Raw genomic sequence first — 12,218 nt, 5'->3', positions numbered from 1 at the left:
CTGCGCTGTGTCTGTATTACCCCCCGGGCCCTGTACATGCTGCGCTGTGTCTGTATTACCCCCGGCCCTGTACATGCTGCGCTGTGTCTGTATTACCCCCCGGCCCTGTACATGCTGCGCTGTGTCTGTATTACCCCCCGGCCCTGTACATGCTGCGCTGTGTCTGTATTACCCCCCGGCCCTGTACATGCGCTGTGTCTGTATTACCCCCGGCCCTGTACATGCTGCGCTGTGTCTGTATTACCCCCGGCCCTGTACATGCTGCGCTGTGTCTGTATTACCCCCGGCCCTGTACATGCTGCGCTGTGTCTGTATTACCCCCTGGGCCCTGTACATGCTGCGCTGTGTCTGTATTACCCCCGGGGGTACATGCTGCGCTGTGTCTGTATTACCCCCGGCCCTGTACATGCTGCGCTGTGTCTGTATTACCCCCGGGCCCTGTACATGCTGCGCTGTGTCTGTATTACCCCCGGGCCCTGTACATGCTGCGCTGTGTCTGTATTACCCCCGGGCCCTGTACATGCTGCGCTGTGTCTGTATTACCCCCGGCCCTGTACATGCTGCGCTGTGTCTGTATTACCCCCGGCCCTGTACATGCTGCGCTGTGTCTGTATTACCCCCTGGCCCTGTACATGCTGTGCGGTGTCTGTATTACCCCCGGCCCTGTACATGCTGCGCTGTGTCTGTATTACCCCCCGGCCCTGTACATGCTGCGCTGTGTCTGTATTACCCCCCGGCCCTGTACATGCTGCGCTGTGTCTGTATTACCCCCGGCCCTGTACATGCTGCGCTGTGTCTGTATTACCCCCTGGCCCTGTACATGCTGCGCTGTGTCTGTATTACCCCCTGGCCCTGTACATGCTGCGCTGTGTCTGTATTACCCCCGGGCCCTGTACATGCTGCGCTGTGTCTGTATTACCCCCGGGCCTGTACATGCTGCGCTGTGTCTGTATTACCCCCGGGCCCTGTACATGCTGCGCTGTGTCTGTATTACCCCCGGCCCTGTACATGCTGCGCTGTGTCTGTATTACCCCCGGCCCTGTACATGCTGCGCTGTGTCTGTATTACCCCCGGCCCTGTACATGCTGTGCGGTGTCTGTATTACCCCCGGGCCCTGTACATGCTGCGCTGTGTCTGTATTACCCCCGGCCCTGTACATGCTGTGCGGTGTCTGTATTACCCCCGGCCCTGTACATGCTGCGCTGTGTCTGTATTACCCCCGGCCCTGTACATGCTGCGCTGTGTCTGTATTACCCCGGCCCTGTACATGCTGCGCTTTGTCTGTATTACCCCCTGGCCCTGTACATGCTGCGCTGTGTCTGTATTACCCCCTGGCCCTGTACATGCTGCGCTGTGTCTGTATTACCCCGGCCCCTGTACATGCTGCGCTGTGTCTGTATTACCCCCGGGCCCTGTACATGCTGCGCTGTGTCTGTATTACCCCCGGCCCTGTACATGCTGCGCTGTGTCTGTATTACCCCCGGCCCTGTACATGCTGCGCTGTGTCTGTATTACCCCCGGCCCTGTACATGCTGCGCTGTGTCTGTATTACCCCCTGGCCCTGTACATGCTGCGCTGTGTCTGTATTACCCCCGGGCCCTGTACATGCTGCGCTGTGTCTGTATTACCCCCGGGCCCTGTACATGCTGCGCTGTGTCTGTATTACCCCCTGGCCCTGTACATGCTGCGCTGTGTCTGTATTACCCCCGGGCCCTGTACATGCTGCGCTGTGTCTGTATTACCCCGGGCCCTGTACATGCTGTGCGGTGTCTGTATTACCCCCGGCCCTGTACATGCTGCGCTGTGTCTGTATTACCCCCCGGCCCTGTACATGCTGTGCTGTGTCTGTATTACCCCCGGCCCTGTACATGCTGCGCGTGTGTCTGTATTACCCCCTGGCCCTGTACATGCTGCGCTGTGTCTGTATTACCCCCCGGCCCTGTACATGCTGCGCTGTGTCTGTATTACCCCCGGCCCTGTACATGCTGCGCTGTGTCTGTATTACCCCGGCCCTGTACATGCTGCGCTGTGTCTGTATTACCCCTGGCCCTGTACATGCTGCGCTGTGTCTGTATTACCCCCGGGCCCTGTACATGCTGCGCTGTGTCTGTATTACCCCCGGGCCCTGTACATGCTGCGCTGTGTCTGTATTACCCCCGGCCCTGTACATGCTGCGCTGTGTCTGTATTACCCCCGGGCCCTGTACATGCTGCGCTGTGTCTGTATTACTCCCGGCCCTGTACATGCTGCGCTGTGTCTGTATTACCCCCGGGCCCTGTACATGCTGCGCTGTGTCTGTATTACCCCCTGGCCCTGTACATGCTGCGCTGTGTCTGTATTACCCCCGGCCCTGTACATGCTGCGCTGTGTCTGTATTACCCCCCGGGCCCTGTACATGCTGCGCTGTGTCTGTATTACCCCCGGGCCCTGTACATGCTGCGCTGTGTCTGTATTACCCCCTGGCCCTGTACATGCTGCGCTGTGTCTGTATTACCCCCGGGCCCTGTACATGCTGCGCTGTGTCTGTATTACCCCCGGCCCTGTACATGCTGCGCTGTGTCTGTATTACCCCCGGGCCCTGTACATGCTGCGCTGTGTCTGTATTACCCCCGGCCCTGTACATGCTGCGCTGTGTCTGTATTACCCCCGGGCGTACATGCTGCGCTGTGTCTGTATTACCCCCGGGCCCTGTACATGCTGCGCTGTGTCTGTATTACCCCCGGGCCCTGTACATGCTGCGCTGTGTCTGTATTACCCCCGGGCCCTGTACATGCTGCGCTGTGTCTGTATTACCCCCGGCCCTGTACATGCTGCGCTGTGTCTGTATTACCCCCGGCCCTGTACATGCTGCGCTGTGTCTGTATTACCCCCGGCCCTGTACATGCTGCGCTGTGTCTGTATTACCCCCCGGCCCTGTACATGCTGCGCTGTGTCTGTATTACCCCCGGGCCCTGTACATGCTGCGCTGTGTCTGTATTACCCCCCGGCCCTGTACATGCTGCGCTGTGTCTGTATTACCCCCTGGCCCTGTACATGCTGCGCTGTGTCTGTATTACCCCCAGCCCTGTACATGCTGCGCTGTGTCTGTATTACCCCCGGCCCTGTACATGCTGCGCTGTGTCTGTATTACCCCCTGGCCCTGTACATGCTGCGCTGTGTCTGTATTACCCCGGGCCCTGTACATGCTGCGCTGTGTCTGTATTACCCCCGGGCCCTGTACATGCTGCGCTGTGTCTGTATTACCCCCCGGCCCTGTACATGCTGCGCTGTGTCTGTATTACCCCCGGCCCTGTACATGCTGCGCTGTGTCTGTATTACCCCCGGGGTACATGCTGCGCTGTGTCTGTATTACCCCCCGGCCCTGTACATGCTGCGCTGTGTCTGTATTACCCCCCGGCCCTGTACATGCTGTGCGGTGTCTGTATTACCCCCCGGCCCTGTACATGCTGCGCTGTGTCTGTATTACCCCCGGCCCTGTACATGCTGCGCTGTGTCTGTATTACCCCCGGGCCCTGTACATGCTGCGCTGTGTCTGTATTACCCCCGGGCCCTGTACATGCTGCGCTGTGTCTGTATTACCCCCCGGCCCTGTACATGCTGCGCTGTGTCTGTATTACCCCCGGCCCTGTACATGCTGCGCTGTGTCTGTATTACCCCCGGGGGTACATGCTGCGCTGTGTCTGTATTACCCCCCGGCCCTGTACATGCTGCGCTGTGTCTGTATTACCCCCCGGCCCTGTACATGCTGTGCGGTGTCTGTATTACCCCCCGGCCCTGTACATGCTGCGCTGTGTCTGTATTACCCCCCGGCCCTGTACATGCATCGCTGTGTCTGTATTACCCCCGGCCCTGTACATGCTGCGCTGTGTCTGTATTACCCCCCGGCCCTGTACATGCTGCGCTGTGTCTGTATTACCCCCGGCCCTGTACATGCTGCGCTGTGTCTGTATTACCCCCCGGCCCTGTACATGCTGCGCTGTGTCTGTATTACCCCGGCCCTGTACATGCTGCGCTGTGTCTGTATTACCCCCGGGGGTACATGCTGCGCTGTGTCTGTATTACCCCCCGGCCCTGTACATGCTGCGCTGTGTCTGTATTACCCCCCGGCCCTGTACATGCATCGCTGTGTCTGTATTACCCCCGGCCCTGTACATGCTGCGCTGTGTCTGTATTACCCCCGGCCCTGTACATGCTGCGCTGTGTCTGTATTACCCCCGGCCCTGTACATGCTGCGCTGTGTCTGTATTACCCCCCGGCCCTGTACATGCTGCGCTGTGTCTGTATTACCCCCGGCCCTGTACATGCTGCGCTGTGTCTGTATTACCCCCGGGGGTACATGCTGCGCTGTGTCTGTATTACCCCCCGGCCCTGTACATGCTGTGCGGTGTCTGTATTACCCCCTGGCCCTGTACATGCTGCGCTGTGTCTGTATTACCCCCGGGCCCTGTACATGCTGCGCTGTGTCTGTATTACCCCCGGGCCCTGTACATGCTGCGCTGTGTCTGTATTACCCCCGGGCCCTGTACATGCTGCGCTGTGTCTGTATTACCCCCCGGCCCTGTACATGCTGCGCTGTGTCTGTATTACCCCCTGGCCCTGTACATGCTGTGCGGTGTCTGTATTACCCCCCGGCCCTGTACATGCTGCGCTGTGTCTGTATTACCCCCGGGGTACATGCTGCGCTGTGTCTGTATTACCCCCCGGCCCTGTACATGCTGTGCGGTGTCTGTATTACCCCCTGGCCCTGTACATGCTGCGCTGTGTCTGTATTACCCCCGGGCCCTGTACATGCTGCGCTGTGTCTGTATTACCCCCTGGCCCTGTACATGCTGCGCTGTGTCTGTATTACCCCCGGGCCCTGTACATGCTGCGCTGTGTCTGTATTACCCCCGGGCCCTGTACATGCTGCGCTGTGTCTGTATTACCCCCGGGCCCTGTACATGCTGCGCTGTGTCTGTATTACCCCCGGGCCCTGTACATGCTGCGCTGTGTCTGTATTACCCCCCGGCCCTGTACATGCTGCGCTGTGTCTGTATTACCCCCCGGCCCTGTACATGCTGCGCTGTGTCTGTATTACCCCCGGGCCCTGTACATGCTGCGCTGTGTCTGTATTACCCCCCGGCCCTGTACATGCTGCGCTGTGTCTGTATTACCCCCCGGCCCTGTACATGCTGCGCTGTGTCTGTATTACCCCCGGCCCTGTACATGCTGCGCTGTGTCTGTATTACCCCCGGGCCCTGTACATGCTGCGCTGTGTCTGTATTACCCCCGGGCCCTGTACATGCTGCGCTGTGTCTGTATTACCCCCGGGCCCTGTACATGCTGCGCTGTGTCTGTATTACCCCCCGGCCCTGTACATGCTGCGCTGTGTCTGTATTACCCCCGGGGGTACATGCTGCGCTGTGTCTGTATTACCCCCCGGCCCTGTACATGCTGCGCTTTGTCTGTATTACCCCCCGGCCCTGTACATGCTGTGCGGTGTCTGTATTACCCCCGGCCCTGTACATGCTGCGCTGTGTCTGTATTACCCCCGGGCCCTGTACATGCTGCCTGTGTCTGTATTACCCCCGGCCCTGTACATGCTGCGCTGTGTCTGTATTACCCCCCGGCCCTGTACATGCATCGCTGTGTCTGTATTACCCCCGGCCCTGTACATGCTGCGCTGTGTCTGTATTACCCCCTGGCCCTGTACATGCTGTGCGGTGTCTGTATTACCCCCCGGCCCTGTACATGCTGCGCTGTGTCTGTATTACCCCCGGGGGTACATGCTGCGCTGTGTCTGTATTACCCCCCGGCCCTGTACATGCTGTGCGGTGTCTGTATTACCCCCTGGCCCTGTACATGCTGCGCTGTGTCTGTATTACCCCCGGGCCCTTACATGCTGCGCTGTGTCTGTATTACCCCCGGGCCCTGTACATGCTGCGCTGTGTCTGTATTACCCCCCGGCCCTGTACATGCTGTGCGGTGTCTGTATTACCCCCCGGCCCTGTACATGCTGCGCTGTGTCTGTGTTACCCCCCGGCCCTGTACATGCTGCGCTGTGTCTGTATTACCCCCGGGCCCTGTACATGCTGCGCTGTGTCTGTATTACCCCCGGGCCCTGTACATGCTGCGCTGTGTCTGTATTACCCCCCGGCCCTGTACATGCTGCGCTGTGTCTGTATTACCCCCGGCCCTGTACATGCTGCGCTGTGTCTGTATTACCCCCGGGCCCTGTACATGCTGCGCTGTGTCTGTATTACCCCCCGGCCCTGTACATGCTGCGCTGTGTCTGTATTACCCCCCGGCCCTGTACATGCTGTGCGGTGTCTGTATTACCCCCCGGCCCTGTACATGCTGCGCTGTGTCTGTATTACCCCCCGGCCCTGTACATGCATCGCTGTGTCTGTATTACCCCCGGCCCTGTACATGCTGCGCTGTGTCTGTATTACCCCCTGGCCCTGTACATGCTGTGCGGTGTCTGTATTACCCCCCGGCCCTGTACATGCTGTGCGGTGTCTGTATTACCCCCGGGGGTACATGCTGCGCTGTGTCTGTATTACCCCCCGGCCCTGTACATGCTGTGCGGTGTCTGTATTACCCCCTGGCCCTGTACATGCTGCGCTGTGTCTGTATTACCCCCGGGCCCTGTACATGCTGCGCTTTGTCTGTATTACCCCCTGGCCCTGTACATGCTGCGCTGTGTCTGTATTACCCCCGGGCCCTGTACATGCTGCGCTGTGTCTGTATTACCCCCGGGCCCTGTACATGCTGCGCTGTGTCTGTATTACCCCCGGGCCCTGTACATGCTGCGCTGTGTCTGTATTACCCCCTGGCCCTGTACATGCTGCGCTGTGTCTGTATTACCCCCGGGCCCTGTACATGCTGCGCTGTGTCTGTATTACCCCCGGGCCCTGTACATGCTGCGCTGTGTCTGTATTACCCCTGGGCCCTGTACATGCTGCGCTGTGTCTGTATTACCCCCGGGCCCTGTACATGCTGCGCTGTGTCTGTATTACCCCCGGGCCCTGTACATGCTGCGCTGTGTCTGTATTACCCCCCGGCCCTGTACATGCTGCGCTGTGTCTGTATTACCCCCGGGGGTACATGCTGCGCTGTGTCTGTATTACCCCCCGGCCCTGTACATGCTGCGCTGTGTCTGTATTACCCCCGGGGGTACATGCTGCGCTGTGTCTGTATTACCCCCGGGCCCTGTACATGCTGCGCTGTGTCTGTATTACCCCCCGGCCCTGTACATGCTGCGCTGTGTCTGTATTACCCCCGGCCCTGTACATGCTGCGCTGTGTCTGTATTACCCCCGGGCCCTGTACATGCTGCGCTGTGTCTGTATTACCCCCCGGCCCTGTACATGCTGCGCTGTGTCTGTATTACCCCCCGGCCCTGTACATGCTGTGCGGTGTCTGTATTACCCCCCGGCCCTGTACATGCTGCGCTGTGTCTGTATTACCCCCCGGCCCTGTACATGCATCGCTGTGTCTGTATTACCCCCGGCCCTGTACATGCTGCGCTGTGTCTGTATTACCCCCTGGCCCTGTACATGCTGTGCGGTGTCTGTATTACCCCCCGGCCCTGTACATGCTGTGCGGTGTCTGTATTACCCCCGGGGGTACATGCTGCGCTGTGTCTGTATTACCCCCCGGCCCTGTACATGCTGTGCGGTGTCTGTATTACCCCCTGGCCCTGTACATGCTGCGCTGTGTCTGTATTACCCCCGGGCCCTGTACATGCTGCGCTTTGTCTGTATTACCCCCTGGCCCTGTACATGCTGCGCTGTGTCTGTATTACCCCCGGGCCCTGTACATGCTGCGCTGTGTCTGTATTACCCCCGGGCCCTGTACATGCTGCGCTGTGTCTGTATTACCCCCGGGCCCTGTACATGCTGCGCTGTGTCTGTATTACCCCCTGGCCCTGTACATGCTGCGCTGTGTCTGTATTACCCCCGGGCCCTGTACATGCTGCGCTGTGTCTGTATTACCCCCGGGCCCTGTACATGCTGCGCTGTGTCTGTATTACCCCCGGGCCCTGTACATGCTGCGCTGTGTCTGTATTACCCCCGGGCCCTGTACATGCTGCGCTGTGTCTGTATTACCCCCCGGCCCTGTACATGCTGCGCTGTGTCTGTATTACCCCCCGGCCCTGTACATGCTGTGCGGTGTCTGTATTACCCCCCGGCCCTGTACATGCTGCGCTGTGTCTGTATTACCCCCCGGCCCTGTACATGCATCGCTGTGTCTGTATTACCCCCGGCCCTGTACATGCTGCGCTGTGTCTGTATTACCCCCTGGCCCTGTACATGCTGTGCGGTGTCTGTATTACCCCCCGGCCCTGTACATGCTGTGCGGTGTCTGTATTACCCCCGGGGGTACATGCTGCGCTGTGTCTGTATTACCCCCCGGCCCTGTACATGCTGTGCGGTGTCTGTATTACCCCCTGGCCCTGTACATGCTGCGCTGTGTCTGTATTACCCCCGGGCCCTGTACATGCTGCGCTTTGTCTGTATTACCCCCTGGCCCTGTACATGCTGCGCTGTGTCTGTATTACCCCCGGGCCCTGTACATGCTGCGCTGTGTCTGTATTACCCCCGGGCCCTGTACATGCTGCGCTGTGTCTGTATTACCCCCGGGCCCTGTACATGCTGCGCTGTGTCTGTATTACCCCCTGGCCCTGTACATGCTGCGCTGTGTCTGTATTACCCCCGGGCCCTGTACATGCTGCGCTGTGTCTGTATTACCCCCGGGCCCTGTACATGCTGCGCTGTGTCTGTATTACCCCCGGGCCCTGTACATGCTGCGCTGTGTCTGTATTACCCCCGGGCCCTGTACATGCTGCGCTGTGTCTGTATTACCCCCCGGCCCTGTACATGCTGCGCTGTGTCTGTATTACCCCCCGGCCCTGTACATGCTGCGCTGTGTCTGTATTACCCCCGGGGGTACATGCTGCGCTGTGTCTGTATTACCCCCGGGGGTACATGCTGCGCTGTGTCTGTATTACCCCCGGGCCCTGTACATGCTGCGCTGTGTCTGTATTACCCCCGGGGGTACATGCTGCGCTGTGTCTTGCTGCATTGTATTACTGCTGCTGTCTTATTACTTGCATGTGATGTTTATCCCCTTGTGTCTCCCTTTCTTGCCCCTGTTTTGCTCAGGTGGGTTAGGTGCTGCTCCGGTGTTCGGCAGCCCTCCAACCTTTGGGGGATCCCCTGGTTTTGGAGGGGCGCCAACATTCGGCACAGCCCAAAGCTTTACTAGCCCTCTGGGCTCGACTAGTGGCAAAGTGTTCGGTGACGGTACAGCGGCCGCGAGCACTGGAGGATTCGGGTAAGAACACGTTTTGTACTATGATATCTGTCTGTGGGGTCCCGGGTAACGCCTGGTGCAGGTCTACATCTCGGGCCTCGGCCTCTCAGTATAGAGCGCCCCCTGCTGGCCCCACCATGGCAGTGGCAGGCGCTGTACCAGTTACCCCCCTCCCTCTATTTGCAGGTTTGGCAGCGGCGGAGGTGGTGGTGGTGCCACATTTGGCAGTCTGGCCAACCAAAACCCCCCTTCCTTTGGCGCTCTGTCCCAGCAGAACCCCGGCTTTGGTGGTCAGAGCAGCGGCTTCATGTTTGCCTCTGGTGGTAACAATGCAGCTGCGCCTGGAAGCAGCGGAGGTAGGTCGCCCACCCCCCACCCACGTCTCTCGTGTGTCGCCCCATTCCTCAGCGTCTGATGGTGACCGTGTGGCTTTTTCTTGCAGGTTTCTCATTCGGCTCTACAAACCAGTAAGTGTTCTCAGATGGGCACTGCCCATAGCCTGGCCCCTGCCCGTAGCCTGGCCCCTGCCCGTAGCCTGGCCCCTGCCCCGTAGCCTGGCCCCTGCCCCGTAGCCTGGCCCCCTGCCCCATAGCCTGGCCCCTGCCCCATAGCCTGGCCCCCTGCCCCATAGCCTGGCCCCTGCCCATAGCCTGGCCCCTGCCCGTAGCCTGGCCCCTGCCCGTAGCCTGGCCCCTGCCCCGTAGCCTGGCCCCTGCCCCGTAGCCTGGCCCCTGCCCCGTAGCCTGGCCCCTGCCCGTAGCCTGGCCCCTGCCCGTAGCCTGGCCCCTGCCCGTAGCCTGGCCCCTGCCCCGTAGCCTGGCCCCTGCCCCGTAGCCTGGCCCCCTGCCCCATAGCCTGGCCCCTGCCCGTAGCCTGGCCCCCTGCCCCATAGCCTGGCCCCTGCCCGTAGCCTGGCCCCTGCCCGTAGCCTGGCCCCTGCCCCATAGCCTGGCCCCTGCCCCGTAGCCTGGCCCCTGCCCGTAGCCTGGCCCCTGCCCCGTAGCCTGGCCCCTGCCCCGTAGCCTGGCCCCTGCCCCGTAGCCTGGCCCCCTGCCCGTAGCCTGGCCCCTGCCCCATAGCCTGGCCCCCTGCCCCATAGCCTGGCCCCCTGCCCCATAGCCTGGCCCCTGCCCGTAGCCTGGCCCCTGCCCGTAGCCTGGCCCCTGCCCGTAGCCTGGCCCCTGCCCCGTAGCCTGGCCCCTGCCCCGTAGCCTGGCCCCTGCCCCGTAGCCTGGCCCCCTGCCCGTAGCCTGGCCCCTGCCCGTAGCCTGGCCCCTGCCCGTAGCCTGGCCCCTGCCCCGTAGCCTGGCCCCTGCCCCGTAGCCTGGCCCCTGCCCCGTAGCCTGGCCCCCTGCCCCGTAGCCTGGCCCCCTGCCCGTAGCCTGGCCCCCTGCCCGTAGCCTGGCCCCCTGCCCGTAGCCTGGCCCCCTGCCCGTAGCCTGGCCCCCTGCCCGTAGCCTGGCCCCCTGCCCGTAGCCTGGCCCCCTGCCCGTAGCCTGGCCCCCTGCCCGTAGCCTGGCCCCCTGCCCGTAGCCTGGCCCCCTGCCCGTAGCCTGGCCCCCTGCCCGTAGCCTGGCCCCCCTGGCCCCTGCCCTGTGATTGCCCCATGAAGCCTCACTATTGTTTCCTGCAGGTCTTCATCGACATTCGGAGGAGGCTGGAGGGGCTGAGAGGAGGCGGCCGCTGCCCCCTGATGATGACCAGCGCCCGCCTGGCGGCTTCTCTCACCCATTTATCACAACGTGTTTTACTGATTCCTTCCCGTGCCCATCAATAAACGCTTCTGGAAATGTCTTGGTTGCGTCTTGTGCAGCGTCCGGCTTATGAAGGGGCCGCACAGTCTCGGCCTCATCCCCTCTAGCTGTCGCCCCCCTCCCATGACTTCTGCCATTTTAGGAGAGACCAGCCGGGTGCCCATTCATTTCTGTGCAGATCTCTGCTGCCCGTGGTATGTTATAGGGGAGGGTAATAATATTCCATAGACCAATAGTATATGGAGACCCCCAGCAGCCACATAAATGGGGGGGGTTGTGTGGGGGTTACTGGACTTTAACTTAAAGGTGGTGAGGGATCCTAGAAGGGGGTACCCCGTACAGTATAGACACACTGCCCCCTGCTGGTGTGATGATGTGGGGGCCATGGTATAGGACAGTCACCCCTAGTAGTGATAGGAGGACACTGCCCCCTGCTGGTGTGATGATGTGGGGGCCATGGTATAGGACAGTCACCCCTAGTAGTGATAGGAGGACATTGCCCCCTGCTGGTGTGATGATGTGGGGGGCCATGGTATAGGACAGTCACCCCTAGTAGTGATAGGAGGACACACTGCCCCCTGCTGGTGTGATGATGTGGGTGCCATGGTATAGGACAGTCACCCCTAGTAGTGATAGGAGGACACACTGCCCCCTGCTGGTGTGATGATGTGGGGGCCATGGTATAGGACAGTCACCCCTAGTAGTGATAGGAGGACACACTGCCCCCTGCTGGTGTGATGATGTGGGGCCATGGTATAGGACAGTCACCCCTAGTAGTGATAGGAGGACACTGCCCCCTGCTGGTGTGATGATGTGGGGCCATGGTATAGGACAGTCACCCCTAGTAGTGATAGGAGGACACACTGCCCCCTGCTGGTGTGATGATGTGGGAGCCATGGTATAGGACAGTCACCCCTAGTAGTGATAGGAGGACACTGCCCCCTGCTGGTGTGATGATGTGGGGCCATGGTATAGGACAGTCACCCCTAGTAGTGATAGGAGGACACACTGCCCCCTGCTGGTGTGATGATGTGGGGGCCATGGTATAGGACAGTCACCCCTAGTAGTGATAGGAGGACATTGCCCCCTGCTGGTGTGATGATGTGGGGCCATGGTATAGGACAGTCACCCCTAGTAGTGATAGGAGGACACTGCCCCCTGCTGGTGT

General features: G+C 60.8%; 1 protein-coding gene across 4 annotated transcripts in view; it reads left to right on the top strand.

Moving 5' to 3' along the window:
* NUP214 (nucleoporin 214) overlaps nucleotides 1-11,090 on the top strand; it is a 35,541-nt gene extending 24,451 nt beyond the window's left edge. For all 4 annotated transcript variants that reach the window (XM_072125614.1, XM_072125613.1, XM_072125612.1 and 1 more), the window contains 4 exons: nucleotides 9,146-9,317; nucleotides 9,483-9,652; nucleotides 9,739-9,763; nucleotides 10,930-11,090. In XM_072125614.1, the coding sequence (XP_071981715.1) occupies nucleotides 9,146-9,317; nucleotides 9,483-9,652; nucleotides 9,739-9,763; nucleotides 10,930-10,966 (404 nt within the window). In that variant the 3' untranslated portion in view covers nucleotides 10,967-11,090. The remainder of the gene's footprint in view (nucleotides 1-9,145; nucleotides 9,318-9,482; nucleotides 9,653-9,738; nucleotides 9,764-10,929) is intronic.
* Nucleotides 11,091-12,218: the final 1,128 nt, after the last annotated feature.

This window comes from Engystomops pustulosus, chromosome 9, assembly GCF_040894005.1.
Source record: "Engystomops pustulosus chromosome 9, aEngPut4.maternal, whole genome shotgun sequence".
Classification (NCBI taxonomy): domain Eukaryota; kingdom Metazoa; phylum Chordata; class Amphibia; order Anura; family Leptodactylidae; genus Engystomops; species Engystomops pustulosus.
Note: the sequence above shows the minus strand (reverse complement) of the source record. Positions and strands in the feature narration are given on the sequence as shown.